Source organism: Tauraco erythrolophus, chromosome Z (genome assembly GCF_009769465.1).
Source record: "Tauraco erythrolophus isolate bTauEry1 chromosome Z, bTauEry1.pri, whole genome shotgun sequence".
Classification (NCBI taxonomy): Eukaryota; Metazoa; Chordata; class Aves; order Musophagiformes; family Musophagidae; genus Tauraco; species Tauraco erythrolophus.
In genome coordinates, this window is record NC_141496.1 from 86,693,895 (window position 1) to 86,716,984 (window position 23,090).

Consider the following 23,090-nt stretch of genomic DNA (forward strand, 5'->3'; position numbering starts at 1 on the left):
AGTTAACAAACGCCAGTTTTATTCCCCATCTTGCCCTCTTACTGGCATTTTGATGAGCATGCTTAAAGTTCCTGAAGGGCAAATTCAGGTTGCTTGCGGTCCAAGGTTTTTACTACAGCAATCCCCATTTAATAGTTTCCAGTTTACTTCTGGATGGAAATAGGCCTTTTAACAATAACTAAGAATGTAAAAATGAGCAGAGAGCAGCAGGACACATGGTACAGTGGTTCACTTTCTGAGAAACTGAAGGGTCTACATTTATACTGTCTCCGTAAGAACAGCAAGCCATTTTGTTTGGAAGATGCAATTCTGGTTAGTCAATATTAGACCTGCGTGAACTGTATCATTAGGAAGGGAAAGATGAAATGGCAAGAACTTTTCCCTCGTTTTACAGAGAACTAAGACTGAAAAGTAATACAGTGGTGATAGGCATTATCTTCCCAATACCACCTTCACTTCCTGCTACTTCACTATAAGTCACCTGCTTTGCTTGCCATCATCTTCCGAGCTTCATCTCAGTAATGGCTCTGGTTACCACCAGGCCAGCATGGCCAATAAGCTAAGCCACACTATGCTGGCTCAGAAGATACTACGCATCACCACCACGTAGTACGACAACACGTAAACCAAAGATGCTCAGTGGAAACTGATGATTCTAACCACTGCAGTTTGCACTTGTAAGGTGTAAGAAGCAGCATTCTGAAAGCAGTGGTACTGACACAACTATCTGGGTCAGAGGTGGTGGATCAGCCATCCTAATTGGGTAATGGAACTAGAATATCTACATAATTGATGGGGAAGAAACCTGACTGGCCATGCAGCATCCCCTCATACCAGTTTTCATCAATCTGGTTAGTGAGGGTAATGATATCACCCTCTTTAAATCCCAGCTCCCCTTCATTTTCTGGTTCGAAGTCATACAGAGCTCGGCAGCATGGCTGATCCATATGAACACCTATGGAGAAGAAACACAAAGAAACAACGTGCTTAAAAATCTCAACAGTTACAATATCCTTTTCACCACTATACCTTACTATAAATTTTTCAGTTTCTGGTATCAGCTATATGCTGATGACAGTTCTTTGATAACATCTAAATTTGGGCTGCTAAACTTCACTAGAAGACAGCTATGAGCTTTTGGCAGCCTTCAGTTTTCATATGTCACTGCTTGTAAATGTCTGAGAATCCTAACAGAACCAAGCTACAGTCAAGCCCACACCTAAAAGCATGACTACCATCAGTTTGGAATCTAATTTTTATCTGTTTACAACACACAAAAAATGAAGCAAAAGCCCTAATGTATTTCCAGCTTTACTGGCACAGAGATGCTTTGTCTATTTACCTTGGGTAAGTGGTGTAAAGGGTAGCTTAAAACAACAGTGAAGATGTAACTGCGTCTTTGACCTCTGTTTGGAAACTTCACTGGTGTGGCTATACTGTAAAACACTGTATATGCTCCTAATCCTCTGAATCTTAATATGAAGTTTCCAAAGACCTTTCCTCCCCATTCCCACAGAACACTTGACTGCAGGGCCACCAGGATAGATTCAGAACAAGTTTAAAAAGGAAAGCTTTCTAATATGCTAAATGTCATGGTTTGATGTGGAGGGGGGGGGGGTGGTTCTGGTGGCAGGAGAGGGGTTTTGCTCCCTGCGACCTCCCCGGTTTTGGAACCGGGTTAGGTTTGGTTCTGGCCACCAGATCAGACTGCCATCCCCCTCGGGATTGAGCCAATAGGGCGCCTCTGCGAATTGCCCTATTTAAGTCAGGACAAAGGGACCGGAAAAGGTGCTTCGCCCAGGATCGAGCAGAGAAGGGAGGAGGGCACTGCCCCCGCTCCCTGGCTCCCGGCCGGGCAGCTGCCTGCGTCGGGCCGGCGCCGCCCACGGAGAATGGCGGCGGCGGAGCCAGCTGGGGAACTCGGGGGCACCCCACTCCCAGGGTGCCCACTGGGCTGAGTTCACCTGGAGAGGACTGAGATCTGAGAGAAACAGCCGCATCGACAGCAGGTCAGTGAGGATGGAGCGGGAGGAGGTGCCGGAGCCGAGTTTCCCCTGCGGCTGGTGGTGAGATGGCAGGCGGCCCCCCTGCAGCCAGGACGGCCTCGGTGGAGCAGCGACCCACTCGCAGCCCGTGGGGAGAAGATGCCTGAGCCTGAGGATGGTCGTGTTGGGGTGCACGGCAAGGCAGAGAGGCATCTGGAGTCTGCGTGACGACCCACGCCGGAGCGAGTGGCTACAGCTCCCTAAGTACCCGAGACTGTGGTAAAGCCCACACCGGAGCAATCTGTGGGGAAGGATTGTTTCCAGTGGGCTGGACTCACGCTGGAGAAATTTGTGGATTTTTCCTCGTGGGTAGGGGATCCATTGGAGCAGGGGAAAAGGGTGTAAGGACTCCTTCTCCTTTAAGAAAGAAGCAGCAGTAACAGCACGGAATGAACTGACCTGCACTCCCCCAGTCCCTGTCCCCTGTGCTGCTGGGGGGAGGAGGTAGAGCCGGGAGGAAAAGGAAAGAGGCGGGGGGGAAGGTGTCGGTTTTAAGATCTGGTTTTGTTTCTTTCTGTCCTCTCAAGTAATCGGTTTTTGTTTCCCTTTGTCCTTCTAAGTAATCATTAATAAACTGTTTTGCTTTGAGAAAAGCTCTGCCTGTTTTGCCCAGGACCATGGTTGGTGGGTGCTCCCTCTGTTCTTGTCTCAACCCTCAGTCCCTTTGTTTTTTTTTTCTCTCCTCTCTACTTTACTGGAGAAGGAGAGACTGTGTGAGTTTTAGTTGCTGGATCAGCCTAAAACCACGACACTAGTTCATGAACATCTGACCATAAACTCTTTAGGATGGCTAAGGGATATTGTCACAAGTCATTAGTTAGATTAGATTTTCATATGTTATATGAAATCAACAAATTTCCTCCCATCCCCTATCCTAATCCTCGCTCGCCCCCAAAGTCTCTATAACTTTAAGCCTAACAAAAGTAAAATTGTTACCAGTCAAAATATTTAGGATTTAGCATCACTAAATTGTGAGGAATCTTACACTCCTACTTGACTTTCTATGGTAAAAGTTCATGCACTTCCAGTGCCCATAATGAAGTGACACATGCCACTCCACCATAATGGCACATCTAAGAATACACACGTCAGCTTTTTCCTGTATGCTGTCTTCAGGACGAGTAAGTTTCAGAGTCAAACTTTTTGCATATTCATTTCAGCAACCCACTACAGCTAGGAGGCCCATGCTTGAGTTATTTTAGGACCAAAATATCCCATTTCTACAGATGTCAACAGAGCAAGTTTTTCAAATACCAGATTTAATTTATTAAATTCTGTGGTGAAACCTTCTTTCATTTCTTTACATGTCACTCACCGTGTATTTTTCTTAATTTCTCGTAAAGACTATTTAGCTGACATCAAAAAGCCTTACAACACATGTTTGGTACCCTCATTGCTACCAGCTGAAACTTAGAAGACTTAGCAAATAAACTCTAATGACCATAGAAGATCAGAGCTTTGAATGAACCAACCCAAACATACATTAAGGAATTTCCAAAGAAGAAGGTGTTTCTCTGAGACCAATAAACACTTTTAAAAGGAAGAACTCCTGTTGAAGAAAACGCTAAATACTGCTTTCTGAAGAGGAAAACATGAATGCTGAAGAGACACAAGAACATCAGCCTGCACTGCCTTGGCACAGACAAGTGTTCATGACACTACAAAAAAGAAGTGAAGAAGAAAATTACTGGTGGCATGCAAGACTCAAGACACACTCGTGCACAAGGAATCTCATTGTATCTTCCTCCTCAGTAGCACAGTGACATTACTAGGAGTTTGCAAGATTATGCAAGACAATTTCTGGCTGCAGGTGCCAAATGGAGACACTGTTGCTGCCTATATCTGGGTGAACAGCAAAGATTCACATCAGGATGTGATGGGAAGGAAAGAAATTCTGATTAAAGATCTAGTGGAAAAAATCCAGTCTTGCGAGGTGGAGCATGCTAGCAATTGTCACTGGGGTAAACTGGAGTAACTGAAGTCATAGTACGGACAGAGGGCAGCCTTCACCATAACACCTGGTGACAGACCATTACTGTGAGAAACAGATAATGAGACTTTCTTAGTATGTGCTGATATGAAATAAATACTTCTTTAAGATAATGATTATGCACAGTCACATAAACACTTAATCTCACTTGTGCCGCTCCCAATTGGACAAAGAAAATCACTCAGATGGCTCTGTTTTTCTTTTTAGTGATTTTTACTGTCAGGTGTTGTAATTACTGGTTTTAAAAAGCAGGATAAGGTCATGGAGGTTTTGGGGTCGTTCAGGGTTTTGCATTTTCATGGAAAACTTCCAGTTGTTCTTTTGGTTTTCTAAATGCCTATTTTGTAAAGATCCATATTTCAAGATGAATTTTGTACAGCAGCATCTCTTTGAGCTTCTAGGACTAAGGAAATTTTTGACTCAAAGACACATTTAAAGCAGTGAATGATCCATCCCTGTCCTCTTGCCTGGGGATGGGAACACTTTACGAAGAAACAACGGTTCAAACAGGTCTCTCCTATACTATCTTTATTCTTGTTTTCCCTAACTATGGAAGAACTAATCTCTAGAAGAAAGCATGGAACTTGTGTATTGTAGCAAAACTTCAGGCAGAGTTGACTTTTCTTCTCAAATTGCTACTGCCGTTACCTGATGGTTTGGGTGTGGTGGCATGGGATATTCCTCCATTGTGCTGAGTATTGTCACCAGTTGTGAAATCCAGGCTCATGCGGGGTTTGGGCTGGTATTCTCTCCTGGGCTGAGATGATGCCTCTTTTATTCTGCCAAAACATGAACTTAAATGTCAAGAGCTAGTTTCTTGTTAACAAATGAGATGCAACAAACATCTTTATTTCCATAGCTGAAGTTCTCATCATCCAGACTAGACAAGTTTTGGCACTTGGAGTCATTTTTTTGTTTACAATATTAGTTTAAATTACTAAAAACCACCTGATGTGACCATGCCATGAGGTTGTTAAATCTTTCACTCTAGAAAGTTGGCATTTTGTCTGGCTTCCTTTTGTCTAACAATAACAAAGCTCTTCTAATGGAGAAAAACCTTTTATGTGATCAGCAATGCTTCCAGAAGGGCTGTACAAGCATCTCTGTCCTCATTTTTAGCATGATTTTTTGCTTCTATCCCTGGCAAGCCTTAACTTCAGTTGGCTGATGCCAGCTCTTGTCATTTTGTGAGGAGACTGTGTGGGAATGTACTGACTTCAGTTGCAGACTTAGTTCATTTGTAAATTGGAATACTTGTTTCACAAAGGCACAAAAAGCCTGTTTTCCTGACTCTCAAAATAAAAACACGCATCATTCTTTTTAACTTATTCTTCCAATTCAGAAATCTAGAATTTCTATGAAAGGGTACATTTTCAGATTCCAGGGTAAAATCCAGGGAGTGGATGATGACAGAATCAGAGCAGCTTAAGCAGAACTGCCACATGTATTTCTAATACTGCGTATGGAAGAATACTTGAGTCAAAACTTCTGTATTGAAAGGACAAGTTGGTTTCTCTAACCTTCTCTAGATCTGCCCCAGACTTGCTGTTGGTAGCACATTTTGATTTATCTATTGAAAAAATGTGCTTCTAACTTAACGAGTTTTGGTCCTGACAACAAGTGTTTCCTCACCATCCAAAATATTATCAATATTAGTCAGTCCCCAGAGACTGCTTTTCTTCTTGATAAGCAAAAACATAAGCCGGCAGCTGGGCTAAACCACGACAGCCTACTGAAAAAAAACTAATTAATGAAGTTGTCAAAATAACTTAAAAAGGCTTTGCTGTTTCACTTATTAACATAAGTTACTTCTTCAAAACAGTAAAGTTTCGAAGAACGAAATACTTAAACAAGTTCTATTACATTAAATACTTCTGTGAAACAAACACCATTTTTTACAGATATGAACTAGAAGGCGACAGTTCTAGTGACTTGCTAAAAATTACCCAAAAGCTCAGCATAAGACATGTTTCTTGAGAAAAGAAACATCTCCACGGAAACCACTCCTGCTTCCCAGCTGCTCCGTCACGATACTCTGTTTTGAAAACTGCAGCCTCCTTTTGCTTGATGAAAAAGAGTTCAAAAAGAAAAGCCTTTGCTGACCTTCCAAATTTTATTAATTTTATTGCAAGTCTCCTAATGTTCGCCAAGTTTCTAATGTCCCAGTTCCTGGAATCATGGTATTTTAAGGAAGGTTATGCCTTCCATTAATGTGTAGAAGGAAAAATAAAATTCTCGCACTTGCAGTTCCTGAAGAAAGTTTTGAAGCTTAACGTAAAGGGCCCAGAAAGAATAGAAGACCCAAGTGCATTTTTAAATTTTTCATTATTTTTGCAGTCTACCTCAATTTTTTTTTTTAAAGTTATTTAGGCAATATTTTAAACAGGACAGTCTTAGCAGTTAGTTTGTCCCTGCCAAACAACAGCACAAACAAGTTCACTCACATTTTTAAAAAAGCATCTAGGAAGTGGGCAGTATGTGCTCTAGACGTCACTGGGAGTAAACAGTAACAAATTTGCTCAATGTAAAAGTAAAGCATTAGTTATTTTCTGGTCCATATGGTCAAGAAAACAACCTCCAAAACGCAAAGCCATGTATTCTTTGCCACCTGCATATCACCAGCAGGAAAAGACAACAGCTCTACATTCCTGCTTAATCCCTGGCAAGAGCATATCACAGTGCTCTAATTTGTGTCCAGTGCTGTGGACAAAGGATGATTTAGCCAGCTGACTCTTTACAATTAGGGATGCACAGTGAGTTTATGCAAAAGATTTACTTCAGATGATCTAGAATAGCAGCCTGAATCATTCAGAGCTAATACTTAGAGCAAACATACTGACCATTTAGCAGAAGTTTCAAAACAATAAAAGGACTATCTGAATTGATACAGGAAGAGAAATCTGTTGCAGAGAGAGGTATGTTCACTTTATGGTATAACTTATGGACTACAGAACAACCCACCTGCTCCTGAGGATTTTTTAATGCTTCTGTAAAGTAAGTGAATTGCAATATTCATTTGGAAGTGTTGAAAATCACTCTGTTAGGTGATTAGGCGTTACAGCAAACTGTACCCAGAAACAGCCTGCTGGGCAGCCTACGTACCAAAACAAGTGCTGCTCCTAATGGCAAAGAAATTTTAAGACTTAGAACTGGATGATGTTTACAGACTGTGTGCTCTGAGAAAATAAACATTAACATACCCAGTAGTACCAGAAACTAGATCTACACTACTGACATCAGAGAACAGCAAAGAATCACGCACGATTTAAAAGCTGCCTTCAAACAGTAGGTGAACATTATCTGCTCTTGGGAATTACATCCAGCTTCTAGAAAGAGTCTTCCAGAACCACGTGGACTAAAGAAATCTTTCCTGTATGTTAAGTTTCCTTGAAGAAAGACATGTGTGTGGGAACCTGATAAATTTTACAAACGTTATTTTCCTCACTTCAAGGGGGTACAATCTGTTTTTTGTGGATAGAAACAAAAATCCTAAACTAAAAACTCTAAAATTTTATTAGAAAGATATTGTATCAATTCTGAGATAGCATTCACAGTTACGGAAAAGACGACGGAAGAGGTAAACTCAGCTAAGCCTTGTATCAAGTCTGATCTGATAATAAAGCTGGAAAAAAAGGAGTATTTATTAAGGCGGCCAATGACGGGGGTCTCACTACCTGGCTCAGGAAGATCTTCAGGTAGATGAGACTGTAACAAGATACTATTTTTCAACAGCAATCATTAACATCTTCTCTCAGAAAGACTATTTGCAGGAATGGTAAATAATCCAAAGCTGTAAATCCCACTGACTTCCAGTATTTATAAACACTTGCTTTCAGTTAAATCACATTTAACACTTAACTAGGCTGATATGCTTTCCTGAACTCAGTTCTCATCCAGTCAGAAGTATATCTATCTCCAGAACGTATAAACCTCAACTCGCCATTGCCTAACGAAATGGCCTTTGTTTTCATAAACATCCAGTTACCAAGTTGCAAAAGATAACAGCGTTGCACTCTACTTATACGTTTTCCGCCTCTGTAAAACAACAACAAAAAAACAATTCGACAAACTTACAAAAAATGCATTACCTATCTTCCAGCTTAGAAGTAACTCGCTGCAGGATCTGTGTGGCCTGCTTGTGGTACTCCAGCTGGGCTTGCACAAGAGCAGAAAGCTGGCTCACTTGTTCAATCTGAGGATTGACATTAAAACACCAGATCTTAGGTGAGTGCTAACAGCTTAGCAACAGCGAGTAAAGAGCACTGTCACACTGGCACTGCAAAGGCAGCCTCTCTAAAAACTTGATTCCTCTTTGCCGTTGGTAAATAGTTACACACCAGTCTTTATTCGTCACCACGTCTGGTTTACGGCCTGATCTGGAATGGTAACTGCACTCTTCTTCGCTCGTCATCTCCACGGCTGGTTTGCACAAACAGCAGCCTACAGACCTACCTCATTCAGCAAGCACTGCAATGAGAGCATCATACACCTTCTTCCTCCCTGTCTTTGACAGGCACAAAACCACAGGGACTACGGTCACGCTTTTGCTGTATTCCGGCGTGTGAAGCAGACCAAAACAGGAAGATACTATGTACTCTTGGATGCAGAATATTTGTAGTGAAGGCAGACAGCATTCTACATCATGAGGAAAAAATATCCAAAATTCTTATGTGGGCAATGCAATTGCTAGCAGTTTCCATAATACACAATGCCAGAATAACATAATGCAAGCCAACACTATCTGGCCACATGGGATTGGATATTAGTGCTAGGATTAAAACTATAAATTTGTTATACTTCTTTCATTTCAGTAGAGCTGTATTTAGGTTTTAACGTGCAAATGTTTTCAGGTTTGTTATGGCCCGTCTACAACAATCTGGTAACAAAACGAAGAATTAAATTAGGTGTGTATTAAAACTTTAAATAAATCCAATCATTTACTTCAATAGAAATATTTAAACTGAGTTTCCTTTGATCACATATTCTGTAAGGCAGACTTCAGTGGAAATGTTTTTTTCCTCCAGAAGAGACAAATTTTCCTCCTCTCTTGACTTTACAGTTTCAACATTAATTATAAATAGAAGACTACAAAAAACTAATAGATGCTCAATTCTAAACCAGCCTGTAAACTAAAAATATGCTGCAGAGTCAGATTTGAGCAGTCACATTAACTTTGGCTTTTCTATTCCTTATTGCATCTGATTACACCAGAGACCATGAGGTTGTGTGTTCATCATCTCTGATCTTTACCAGTCCTCTCAGCAGCCTATCACACACCTGAGCAAAAGCCTTGGCTCAAACCCAAAAAGCTCAGCTAAGTAAAAGTCATGACTTACATTCACATAATTCTAAGAAGGAAGATATTTTGGGTTTGTAAGTAACACTATGCAGTTAGGAAGCACAATGATGCTACAGAGGATACATGGTTTTAGCGCCGTTACCTATAAAATACCTGTAAGATTAGTCCTACATGTGGAAGCTGTACCTGACTATAGCTTCTGAGCCTCCCACTGAGCCCACCAAGGAGGCAAGTGCTTCTCCATTGTATAGTGACAGCAATCTGTGGCGCCATGAATGTAAGAAGGCTTTGAAGCTTCAGACTGCTTTAGACTACAGTATCTTTCTCTTTTTAAGATTCAGCTCAAAGATTAACAAAGGATATCTCACATCCATCTCCAGAAGGTTGAACATGCTTGACTCTGCAATCTCTTTTGATTCATCAAATTTCTCCAGAGCTTGGCGAAGTTCTTCATCAGGGAGCTTGCCCTGTCTTTTCTTTTTGTAATCAAAATCCAGGCGTCGACCCTCCATTTTCTTTAGGTGATGCTAAAACCAAAAAGGCAACCAAAAGCACAGAATAAAGGATGTTCCCCAAGTCTCCTTGTATGGCATTATAATCAGGTAGTCCACACACATTTGCAAGCACGTGCTGTTGTATATTGACCCTTCCCCAGAGGGGAGAAATACAGAACAACGAAGTAGGTGGTTTTATTTCCCATTTAAGAGGCCACAGTGCACTGCTGTATAAATGACAGTACTTCAACATTAAAAAATGGCTACGCAGAACGCCACTTGCCACCTGGATAAAAGATACGCAAGTTTCTAGCTTTTTAACTCTGATGCAGAATTACCTGAACACTATGTTTTTTCCCTAGATGTTTAAGAGAAAGATCTGTTAAAAGCACAAGTTAGTATGTTTTTGCCTGTGTAACAGTTCTCACAAACAAAGCAACACAGAAAATCCTTGTATCATTTCTATGAGACCACCAAAGGATGTTAATATTATCTCTTATCAAAGATTTTCTAGTTTGTTAACTGACGTAACCTGTTTAGCAGCTGCCACACCAAGCTGGCCAAAAGCTAATGCTACAAGCATGAGTATGAATACTTTAGGCATTTACCTTGCTTCAGAAGAATCAATTTGTCATCTATTATGGTATTTATAACTTTATCAACTTTGTAAATGACAACAAAGTGCCTAAGATCTCTTTCGTTCACATATATTTAACAACATGAAAGTCTTACTGAGCTCAGAAGAACAGTTACTTACACAGATAAGTGTTTGTTGAATCAGAAGGCACTTTTACTTCCACAGTTATAAAATCAGGTTGTGTAAATGCTGGCTCGTTCTTGGATTACTAATTACGTAATGCATGCAAGCAAACAGTGTTAGTGTTCATAATTTCTGGGAATGTTTCAGACACAGTCTTCATACAGACAAAAGAGTAGAGCCAGTCTAGAGGCAACTACTGAAACACCATCACATGTCACATACTGGAAAATCGAATGTAAACATCTGTTCATCTATTAAGTGAAAAAAGCTTTCAAACAGTAGGATCAGAGTACTATGCTCATGCCTGCATAAGCCTGATGTTACCATCAAAAAATGTTTGAATTTTGATCTTTCCCTTTCTAAACGATCAACAAGAGAGACAGAACTGAGAAGTAAAACTCAAGCCAAAGGAGACTCAAATTAGACCCTCTGAGAATCTGTAAGTCTGTTTTAAGCTACACAGCTAACATAAATTTTGAACATACACGCAGCGTGCACATTTGGCATTATTAAAATGCCACATTGAAGGCAATACCTGTATTTCTCTCAGATCTTTGTCATGGAGATTCTGAAGTGGGTCAATGAAGTTTTGTTTCACTTCCATGTCTAAAGAGTCCTTGACCTCAGAAAGCTCCTTCATAGCTTCTCCCACATCTGCAAGCGCTGGTCCTGAAAGAAAATGCGTCCAGTTCATCTCAAAATACCTTGGTTCCAAATCACTGTAGAACGAGACTGAGTCATGGAAATTTCACTTAACGTTTCATTTTAAGTCTCAAGTTTAGCAAAGAAACAGAGTATGATGCACTGTGTGAAAGGGCAACATGGATTTTATACTTCTGCAGCCCCCAGAGTTTATGCTTTGTAACACAGTCGAACTTGAAATCCACGCTGTGTCAAGACAGCCTCCTCCACTCCCCTCATTGTCCGTTCATTTCTCACTCCAGTGAAACAAAAATGCTAGAAAAGAACTATCTGTATTTGCTCCAGTGTTGCCATCACCAGACACTAGACTGCATACAAAACCAGCTCTAACACAAGTCTAGGTCTCCCTGTTTGCATCTTAACAGTGACAGTATCAAATGTAAAAATTCGTAACAATTTCATAGATTTTTTTAATGATTTTTTTTTTATTAAACTATCGACTTCACACACCTACTCAAGTTTTCCTCTGCATAAAACTAAAAGCAAGAAGCACAAAAATAACCTCCTGATTTGAGGTGTAGGTTGGTGGAAAAAAAATCCACTTTCAAAGAATACAAAGGGTCTGAAAACCTAAAAATATGAGAAATCAGAAGAAGCTTTGTCTCCCAAGCGGGGGATGCCAGCAATGCACTGCAAAACTAGAGAGCCTGCCAGACCCAGACGAAGAATGACAAACAGCCATAATAGCTTCTATTAGTTAAGAATGTGAAAATAATTGCTGTATCTGTTCTGCTGGATGCTACTGCAATCATCAGGGAATATACAGCAATTTGCACAAACTAAATTCTATTAGTTCCTCGTTTTCCCTTTAAAAATGTGTTTGAAATTTAGTGAATGAGAGGCAACCAATGAAAAAAAAAAACAGTTCAGTAGTCTTCAGCACAAATCAACATACATCTGCCAAGCTAGCTACTAAATTCATAAAACAAACAAGAAAGTACCTTTCCCATTGCAGATGTCTTTTTGCCAGGAACATTTTATGAAGATTCAAACAGGAAATAGAATTTTCACAGCCCTATTTGATGGTCCTGTGTATTGTCATATAAAAATGGCCACAGAAAAGCCCACACAAATAGGACAGAAAGACAAAGGATCCTGTCATGAATGTCATCTCTCTTAGTTGCACCTCTACTGTTGAAGAACACCATGTTAAATCTCAGTTTAACATTTCTAACTCAGGCAGCTGTAAACTCATTTGGGGTTTGGAGGGAGGAGTGGTTGACAAATAAGACAGGATTATTCACTACCGACTTAAAATGTTGAATTTGGTCAGAAAAAAAGGTCGAAGTCTATTAAAAATCTATTAGCCTTTACTCCTTGCCTGTAATGAAGACAATAACATTTATTATAAGGATTCTGAGGACAAAAGGGTTTTACTGTACACATGCATAGACAATAATATGATTTCTGAACATGTATATCTTTCATCTCAACACATCCCCAGTAACATAATCTATGACAGAGAGCTTAAAGTCTATATGGATATAGGTCCAAAGGGAAACAATCTGACTTTCATCCACAAGAAAAAAATCTCTAATCCAAACCCGCAAAAGATACTCAACAGGCCTAGACTGACCTTAAAGGAGAAATCTTATGAAGCAGAACTCTGATGCTTCTTACAGAAGTTCTTCCTTTACAAGAGCACAACACTTTGATAATGAACTCTATATTAAATTTTTCTTCCATTTTTATTGCATTATAAAGGAAAGGGAAGTAATCAAGTTACCGAAGTTGCATTCTTCTCCAAGTTCTCGGCCAAATTTCAACATCGCATCTGCCAGCAAGGCTTCAGCCTGAGGGTAACCTGGTCCCTTTTCCTGGCCTCGAATTTTTGACATAGTGTTGATCATGCTGAGTTTAGCCCTGGAAGCTGAAGCAGGCAAGTGACAGAGGTTACAAACGTGGAATAGTTTGACTATGGAAACAGGAATGCACTCTCTAAATTTATCAGAGCTACCTACAATGTATTTGAAGGACATTATCTAAGTTTAGGACTAAGCCCTGTTTTTCATCAATTATTTTTAAAGCAAAGGTACAAAATGTTGCTGTTCACTGACTTTTTTCTTCTGTTGGTAGGCCAGAGAGGAGGTTCAGTCCTGAACTTTAAGTCAAAGCTTCCCTTGAAATGACTTGGACAGAAGAAAGGCCAGGAACACTCCCAGGATAGCATGTCTGACACATGCTACAACTCAGGTAGAAAACGCTTTAAGCTACTCCCATATTCTTAATCTTAAAATCCTCCAGTACCAGATGGACAGCAGATTGAGCAAGCCTTCCTCTCAAGGAAAATCCAGACTAGGCACCCTCAAGATTAAACTGTAATGCCCACATTTTTTAAATGTTTGAACCTCTTTCTATTGTAGAAAATTACATAAAAACTTGTTGCTTTTATGGGGCTTTGGGTAACTCCTACTTAAATACATTTTTCAACGGTATTTTAGCTTGTACTTTATTTCAGTTACACAACTGCAGATCAGAAGAAAGCTGACAATTATCATAATTGATGAAAACAAAGACAGCAAACATAAAAGAACTAATTTGTTTGATGATGTGTTTCAGTGAATTTTTGCAACTGCAGATTGTGAATGGCCTGCAGAGAGTGAATTAATTAATGGCACTTGACTTTAAATTTTGCCAGCTAAATCCTATTGCCAACAAAGCTGACTCAGTGGATGTCTCTACCTACATTATTGTGTGTGCTACAGATGGGCAGCTATGAATGTCTCCACCTTCCTCCTCGCAAAGGTTTGACTTTGTTAGTTGCTCTTATGAGTTAGTACTTCTGTTTACAGAATGTTAGTAGGTCACACTGTTGTGTACTGATTTCATTGGTCAAAACTCAACCTGGCACACGTTTCTGCAACAAAACAAAACATTGGCAGACTGGAGTCAACAAGTGTTTTGCTCTTAATTTATTGTTGAAAGTGCATATAAATAAATGGTTCTTGCTGCTGAATGTGATTCACTTTGTGGTGTACAAATGTAGGCACAGACATAGACACAGAAACACAGGAAAATCAGGCAAGCATCAGAGTACTTATTTTGCCTGAGAAGCAGCTGTGAAAGGATAACATATTTTTAACATATAGTAATTATGTTTTTGTAAGCTTTCTCACTGCCCCTGAGTGCCACTAATCATGCTTTTCAGCATCTGAATTTCTCCATACTTTGTTTTTACTGACTACAAAACTACAGCAGACTGGCTGACTCTTCAGTGTAAGAAACTGCATTTTAACGAAGTGTCTGGCCTTTAAACACAGTGATGGGAAAATACAGAAGCACAAAAGAAACTAAGGCACAAACAAATCAGTCAGGGTAATGGAGGCAGCAAGCTGAATTAAAACAGGAACAAATAGGAGTATTCTCAGAAATAAAAGAAAACAAATGTAAGAGGGAATATAAAAAAAAAACCAAGTGGCTATATTCTGGACAGGCAGGTAAGAGTAGAAAGCAAAAGGAAAGAAAAAGAGATGAAAAGGACAATAAGTGAAACGCAAGAAACGAATCATAAAGAGAAGAAAGGTAAGCATGAAAAATTCATGCTTCAGGGATTCATTTAATCATTTAATAACGATTACATTAGAATCCTGATTTAGTAGGAAATCTTAGAATACATCCACCAGTGGTCTCATTCCACTTTTTCCTTTTGAAGTTGATCCCACTAACTTCAATGGGAGCAGAGGTAGGTTTGTGCTCAGTCAATCTCAAAATCCCATCCTGAGCCCTTTCATTTCTGCTGCTTTACTGTGTCAGTGCCACAAGCCTTTTTCTCTAAGTTATGTTTCAACCTGAGTGAGGACAGGCAGAGATGCACAAAACACCACATGGAAGTGACCTGAACACTTGGCTCTTTTTCCAGTTGCTCTCTCTCTCCTTTACGTTGACTTTCATGGTGTCACTAATGATTCACCTTAATATTAGTGTTAACAGAGCCACGGCAAACCATAAGAATACTGCCAAAAGAGTTCAAAAGAAGCTTCAACAGTGGATTCAATTGCTCATTCTTTGTACTTTCAATCTTGTTCATCCCACACCTCTTTTTCTTGAAATCATGGTCATGCACATCTGCACAGAAAGTCTGTGAGCCTTCATCATGTTCCATTTTAGTTATTTTCAGCTTTCCTTTGTTTTTTTCATGACCGAGAAATCTAAAAAGCTTTTTTATTCACACTAACCTCAGCCCAACATCTCTTTCAATAAATTCACCTTTGTCTTTAAGATCCTTTTCTCTTCCCTTCCATTCCCATTTCTTTTTTTTTTTTTCCTTTTTTCCTTTTCCTTTTTGTTTTCCATTTCCATTTCCATTTCCATTTCCATTTCCATTTCCATTTCCATTTCCATTTCCATTTCCATTTTCTTTTTCCTTCCAGTATTAATTAATTGTTTAGTGAAGTTAGACAATGCTGCATACTTCATTTATTGATCCTTCAAAACACTGTGAAGCCAACTGATCTCTAGCACTGCAGAACTGTTATCCAAGCACATTGAGGTTTTCAGAGCACATTATTACTTATCAAGGAATGCATGCTACATCCCAAACCCTCTTAAACTTTTAAAGAAAATATTCTGTTAAATATTGCTGTTAAAGAATTTTTTTTTCACTAAATTTCCCCTTTTTCCCAATGTAATGTTTCTATTTTTTTATGAAAATGAGAAAGCAAACAGGAAATACTGGAAATCAGCATTGTTGGTGCCCCAGGTAAATAGTAATATAGTTGTATGGAGAATTTTAAAGAGGCAATTTTTTATTTTATTGAAAAAAAGAACTAATTTTCCACGAAATTCTCATTACAGGGAGCCTTTTTGCAATTGGCATAAACCAACCCAAGATCAGGCGACAGCTGAAAAGAGTCAGTCCTCCTTTCCTCTTACTCCATCTGCTACCATTACCCAGCTGTGAAATGAATAATTTGATTTCACTTGATATGCAAGAAAGTAAATCTTCCTCCTGCCTATTACATTTTTAATTTTCTGATCCTACTTGCACATGCCACAAGCAGACGAAAGGTGCCTGAAATCACACCCTTAGCTACTTCCAGAAACTTCGCTCTCTGCCCTTGCTGTGAGCATCCTGATTCACAGCAATCATAATCACTCAGATGTGTCAGTAAGGCAGCCAGAGAAGCACTAAACAGCCAAAGCTTATTACTCAGTCTATACGATGTTGCACAACAGCAGCTTGACAGTAGTTAACAACTTTATCACTAGCTCCATAATGTTTGTCAATCCTATTGCTTCTCCTGCAGGGTGCTTGTTGACAATGAGAAATGAAGCTGTGGACTCAAGTCATAAACAGTATTTCATCTGTTGACATAGAAACCGTTCTAGTCATCATTATTTTCTCTCTAGCAGTTCTTGCACTTGTAAATGTTATTCCTCCTTTTTTTAATCCACTGGCAGCATCATCAAATTATCCTACTTTCCTCTGTGGTCTAACATAAAAATATCACCAATTAAGCTATACCAGCAACAGTCCTTCATCCTACCACATTGGTGTTAAAATATTTCACCCCAGTTCGAATTTGTTCCCAGCTACTAGGAAACATTTTCCTCACAGAGAATGAGTGAATTTGTTCTGTACCTCCATGAAACTCTAAGATACTTAGGGATGATGGAGGGCTTCATTTTACCTTCACACTAATTTTGCACAAGCATAACTCCATTGACCTTACCAGTGAATCCGGCATTGACTTACACTAGTATCAAATCCCTTACGTTCCTAGATCACTATGAGAATCTAAAGTTCTTAAATTTAATGGTTTCCTTGATTGTAACAGCTCCAGATCACCCCTCCTTGTGAGGATCCTTTGGCAAGAGAGAGGCACGCAGCAATTCATCAGCCTAATCACAAAACCTTTCTTCCATCTCCCCATGGAAACCAATAATTTATTTCTATTTTGAAGGTTCAATTTAGTCATCTCTGATCACGTCCGTTTATCTGCCCTTTTCTCCAGTTCGGCATCAACAGCTCTTTTGTACCCTCTCTTTCGAAATAACTCTGACGAGGATCGGAAATTGCTAGAGGACCAGGTGAAAGGTGGTGCTACATCTCTTCCTGTGCCCTGGAGGACGTTGCTTCAGAGCTCTGTCCTTCTTCCCATGGTCTGCAAGGCCTGCCTGGTTCTTTTCCCTCACACAGGGTGAACGACTGGGACTGCAGAAGAAAGAGATGTCTCACGCAGACATCCTCACTGTGTCTGATCCAGATCCGCACCTGTGGGCTGACTGCCTGGCCTCAGTCGTCTCCATACCCAGGGAGGTGCCCGATGCCCAGAGCTGCTGCCGCCCCAGTGCCCCCTGGCTGCCCCGCTCCTGGCTGGAGCAGTGGGATGAGTCCTGGCTGCCAGCCCTTGCCCTACCACCCCTGGAGAGTTCCGCAGCCTTCTCCAGCTCCCAGGGAGCCCCCCCATGCTCACAGTGCTGACAGTCAGATGCCTGCAAGTAAATACACCTGGTGTCTAGGCATATGCTGTCCCCTTACCTAAAGCAAGAACACACAAAAGGAAAACAAGCCTCCCAAAGCCAGTCTCCATTCCCCCTGACAGCCTAACACAGAAGCCTGTACTCACCTCTGTCTTTCACTTCACAGTAACTTCACCAATTTTCTATTAATCTTAACTGCACCAGTGAGGACGAGACCCATCAGACTATATATTGGTGACAAAGAGTATTTTCAAAGAGTGCTGCAAGTACTGTGAAATTACATTACCTGGATTAGGCTGAAGATACTCTATTGTCTTTGCCATTATTTCCATAACTGCCCTGCTGGTGACATCCACTTTCTAAAGAACACAGAGTTAAACAAAAAGAAACATGAAAAAAAGATGTTAGACAAAAGAAAGGTGTTTTTCTCTCTTCTTTTTGTTCTCGTAAATTCTTTTAACTCTTCTTATAATTTTATTTTTACGTCCCTGAGAACAGCCCTGGTACCAGAACGGCGATAATACCTGGAAAACTACCAAAGCATGTGTCCATCATATCAGTTTATAGCAGATCCATTCTCAAGTGAGGCCATTAGTACAGAGTACTTCAGGATGTATCAGGAATTTGATATGACTCATTGTACCGTGCATATTCTTTACATCACCCTCGGAAGCATCCGCAATAGGGAAAACTTTTTTCATAGAATGGTTGCTGAAACTCTTTGAAGAATTAACCATCTTTGACCCCCTAATAATTGGCAAAATCAAAGAAAAGCAGGTGTCAGTCAAAGTCTATCACCAATGTTAAAATTGGCTGCCTACCTCTTTCAGAGAGAGATCTGGTAGAATTGGGCTAAGGAAGACTAGTTATCACTCAGTTTCCAGTTTCAAGAAACCTATCAGCATGGATGCACTGACCATTTCTTTCCCCTGGCTGACTCCATGAAGAATTATTTTATATTAGGAATTTAAAATATTTAGAATTGAATCGCATTACTTTCTTCAACTGTAACAGGAATTCTTTCTTTCTTAAGAAGTACTCCGCATCAGCTTCCTAAACTGCATATAGCAAAGTATGCAACTACTCTCTTTCAGAATCAGGTCTCAAAGAAAAAAATGCTGCTTTGGCAGATTTGGGGATCCCTGTAACTTGTCCTGTACTCTTCATTTATGACGACACATTGCATTTCTCTGCAGGGTAGTTTGTGTCCCACAGAGTGAGCTCCTTTACCACAACGGTAAGTTCCTATTTTAAAAAAGAACACCTGAGACAGCTTGGTTGCGGCACACTGTGACTGACCTCTTTTCTGTTTCCTCTCACCATTGCCATCTGCCAGGTCTGGCTCTATGCTTTACACAAAGAAGCAGAAGAGGTCTGCCAGCCCTGGGCGAATAAGTAGCTTGAACTGCCTGGTAGGGAGTCCAGAAACAGCTAGAAGGCTCCAGAGGAGAGTGGGGGTGAGGGAACAGAAGGCTGGGGACAGGCAGAAGGAGTGTGTCCACTGCCTGCAGAAAAGCTGGCAAGCGACACAGGGCCAGGTGGCGAGCGTGGAGGCAACCGTTGAGTTTACTCCATTCTCTTCTCAACTCTCAGTGCTCTTATCTCCGAGGCTGCCAACCCATGCTGCCCACCAGCATTACAAGTGATTCACCCCTGGCTGTTGGAATGTCCTATTTTCCACCCTAAACTTTGCATCAGTTTTCTGAATCTTCATTAACATCTTCCAGTTTTGATGGTGGTGCCTTATACTTGTGGCAGGTTCAAAGGGAAGCTGGGCAGAAGGGGAGCAACCAACTGCAGTACTTTTGCTGCAAGAAGTACAAAGGATATGCCCTTCTCCTTTACTTTCCATCCAAGGTTTTATTCCCATCTCACTACACAAATGCACAGATAAATAGCTTCTGTTTCTCTTGATCAGAGCTATCTATCCGCCAGTACCCTACAAATCACCTAACAGCAGCTTGTGTTACAAGATTTGATAGCATCTTTCAAAGTCAAAGCCAGAAAAAATCCCTGTCCCTACTTATCCTTCTAACTGAAATATTATCATTGCCACACACAGCTGTGGCTGGTTCTCCCCTCCCCTCTCCATAGAAACACTCAGTGCTGCCACTGACAGCCTCACCAAGCAGTCTGTTGGGGGGTTAGCCCCATCTACCCCAGGCACTTTGCTAGTGGAAGCTGCCTAACAGGATCTCTGAACCTATGAATGAATATTCCAGTGCACTGTCAACCCCCTTGAGCAGACAGCTCTTGCTCCTCTTGACTGATGGAGCTGAGAATTACAGGCATCCTCTGCCACTGAAATGACCATCTTGTAGATGGACTTTCTCTGTCGTAGCATCTCGGTTAGTGACAGCGTTGGCTGCAGTGATCACAAGATTGTGGAGTTCGGGATCCTGCTGAACATGCTGAAGGTCAGTACTAAGACAAAGGTTTTAGATTTCAAAATAGCAAACTTCTGCTCGCTCAGAACTCAGCTGGGAGGGATTCTGCAGAAAGCTTCCATGGAGGATAAAGGAGCTAGTGAGTGCTGGCAGTTTTTCAAGAACGCTCTCCTGGAAGCACAAAAACAGTTCATCCCCTTTAAAGGTGAGGGAAGTCGGTACAGCAAGACACCTCCTTGGCTTAACTGCAAGCTTCTGAGTCTGCTCAAAACCAAATGAGAAGTGTACCAGAGATGGAAAAGTGGATGAATACTCGTTGAGAACTACAAGGGCATTGCCAGGGCACGCAGAGATGCACAGATGCAGTCAGAAAAGAAAAAGCTCGGCTTGAACTGGAATTGGCCAGAGATGTCAAAAACTACAAGAAAGGGTTCTTCAGGTACATAAACAACAAGAAAAAACAGAAGGAAAATACTGGCTTCCTGTTAAACAAGAGAGGTGAATTAGCCTCCAACAACACTGAAAGGCAGAGGCTCTCAACACTTTCTTCACCTCTGCCTTTACCAGCACTGTCGGGCCCCAACAGTGAGAACAAAAACCCAGGTTGATGCAAACACAGATCCACCATCAATGAAAGAAGAGTCAGTACGTGAACTGTTACAGGAGCTCGACTCCCACAAATCAGTGGGCCCTGACAATATCCACCCAAGGGCATTAAGAGAGCTGGCTGATGTCATTGTGAGTGTGCTCTCCATAACCTTTGAGAAGTTGTAGAGATCGGGAGATGTCTCAGAAGACTGGAAGAAGGCTAATGTCATCCACATCTACAAAAAGAGCTTAAAAAAGGATCCAGGAAATTAGAGGCGCATCAGTCTTACTTCAGTCCCTGGGAAAGTTATGGAACAAATCCTTCTGAGGGCTATCACACGTCAAATGAAGCACATGATTGGGAAAAGCCAGCACAGATTCACCAAGGACAAATCATGCTTGACAAACCTGATTCCCTTCTGTGACAAAGTAAACTGCTCGGCTGATGGTGAGCAAGTGGTGGACATTGTCTACCTCCTAGATTTCTCCAAGGCTTTCGATACAATTTCCAACAGCCTCCTCCTACAGAAGCTGATGCATTATGGTCTAGACAAGTGGTCTGTGCAGTGGGTGGGGAACCGGCTGACCGGCTGCACCCAGAGGGTGGCAGTAAATAGCTCCTGTTCAAACTGGTGACCTGTCATAGGTGGGGTCCCCCAGTGATCCATATTGGGCCCAATGTTATTCAGTATCATCATCAGTGATTTGGATAATGGGATCAATATGAAGTTTGCCGATGATACCAAGCTGAGTCGGGAAGTGGACACTTCGGAAGGAAGAGCCACCCTGCAGGAAGACCCGAGTAGGCTGGAAGAGTGGGCTAACAAGAATCTTATGAAGTTTAACAAGGACAAGTGTAAGGTCCTGCATCTTGGAAAACATAATCTGGGACGCAGCTCTGTGGAAAAGGGACCTGGGGGTCTTGGCGGGCAACAAGCTCATTATGAGTGAATGGTGTGCTGCTGTGGCAAAGAAAGCCAAGATGCTGGGTTGCATCAACAAGGACATCACCAGCAGAGATAAAGCAGTCATCATCCCACTCTACTTAGCGCTTGTCAGGTCACACCTGGAATATTGTGTTCAGTTTTGGTCCTAGCTATGAGAAAAAGATGGGAACAGGCTGGAGAGGGTCCAGAGAAGGGCCACAAAGACGATCAAAGGATTGGGAAGCCTGCCGTATGAGGAAAGGCTAAGGGATGTGGGTTTGTTCAGCCTTGAGAAAAGAAAGCTTAGGGGAGACCTTCTCACCATGTTCCAGTGTTTAAAGAGTGGCTACAAATAAGATGGAGACTCCCTTTTCACAAGGAGTTACATGGAAAAGACAAGGGGTAATGGGTACAAGTTACTCCTGGGGAGATTCCGACTGGACATAAGAGGAAAAATTTTCACAGTGAGAACAATCGGCGATTGAATAATATCTCCAGGGAACTGGTGGATTCCCCAACTTTGGAAACTTAAAATTTGGATGGACAGGGTGCTGGGCCATCTTGTCTAGATGGTGCATTTGCCAAGAAAGGTTGGCCCAGATGATCCTTGAGGTCTCTTCCAACCTGGTATCTATGATTCTTTTCAGAAATCCGCTACAATGGTTAACTGAAACTAATCTGTAGCTGACATTAGCCTCAATCTCTGAACAAAATATTGGCATTATAAACAGTGTCATATATTATGTATGCCTTGGTTAGAAAATTAAAAAAAAAAAGAAGAAACAGAAAGCTCAGCCCTTCTAAATAAAAGTTAAGCCTTTCAAAATTATTTGAGTGATTCAGGGGCAAAAGCTTTGAAATTCCTGTCCTAGAAAGGAAAAATAAATGTTAATAATGAATACACACATCTGTGTCTAGACTTACCCTTTCCATTTCCTTGAAGTCATCATCTAGCTTGGTTCCTTCAGCACCTCCTACTTTTTCACTCACTTTCTGCAGTTAAAAAAAGAACAACAGATTCAGCAATAAGCAAAAAATCTAGCCACCATGTTTTCCTGAGGAAACATGTTGGGTTTTTTTCTGTAAGTTGGCAGAACATTCAGACATATTATTATTCTTTCTGAAAAACTTACCTCAAACACACTTTAACTTAAGTTAAACAATCAGAAAATAATATATAGCTGTTTAAGTCTCAGAGATCCAATCTTCTGCTAGCGTCAGGAGTACATACTATTATGTCTTTGCAAGATCACACCTCTACTTCTCTGTCGAGTGATTGTCTGTATCTTGGAGCTTATCAAGCCATTAATCAGCAATGATAGATTTGTATTTAGTAGACAGCAGTATCCATGGTCATGTGTGCTGATCAAAAAGGAGGTGACTTGATAGAATGAACCGAGGAAGGAATCAAGGCGTTAAAAGATTTCTCATCAGAGATGAAAAACAGCCCCAGTTGCTTTAACCAGTGCGTATCAA

At 41.0% G+C, this 23,090-nt stretch overlaps 1 protein-coding gene across 1 annotated transcript; it reads right to left on the reverse strand.

Annotated features, from left to right (window-relative positions):
* Window positions 1–755: 755 nt before the first annotated feature.
* On the reverse strand, window positions 756–22,604 carry SH3GL2 (SH3 domain containing GRB2 like 2, endophilin A1). Its single transcript, XM_086629302.1, has 8 exons — window positions 22,539–22,604; window positions 18,000–18,072; window positions 13,017–13,160; window positions 11,124–11,257; window positions 9,703–9,861; window positions 8,124–8,227; window positions 4,684–4,814; window positions 756–955 (listed from the first exon to the last, which is right to left on the reverse strand). Exons 1-8 carry the CDS (start codon window positions 22,545–22,547, stop codon window positions 756–758), a joined length of 954 nt encoding a protein of 317 aa, XP_086485428.1. The 5' UTR covers window positions 22,548–22,604.
* Between the last annotated feature and the right edge of the window lie 486 nt (window positions 22,605–23,090).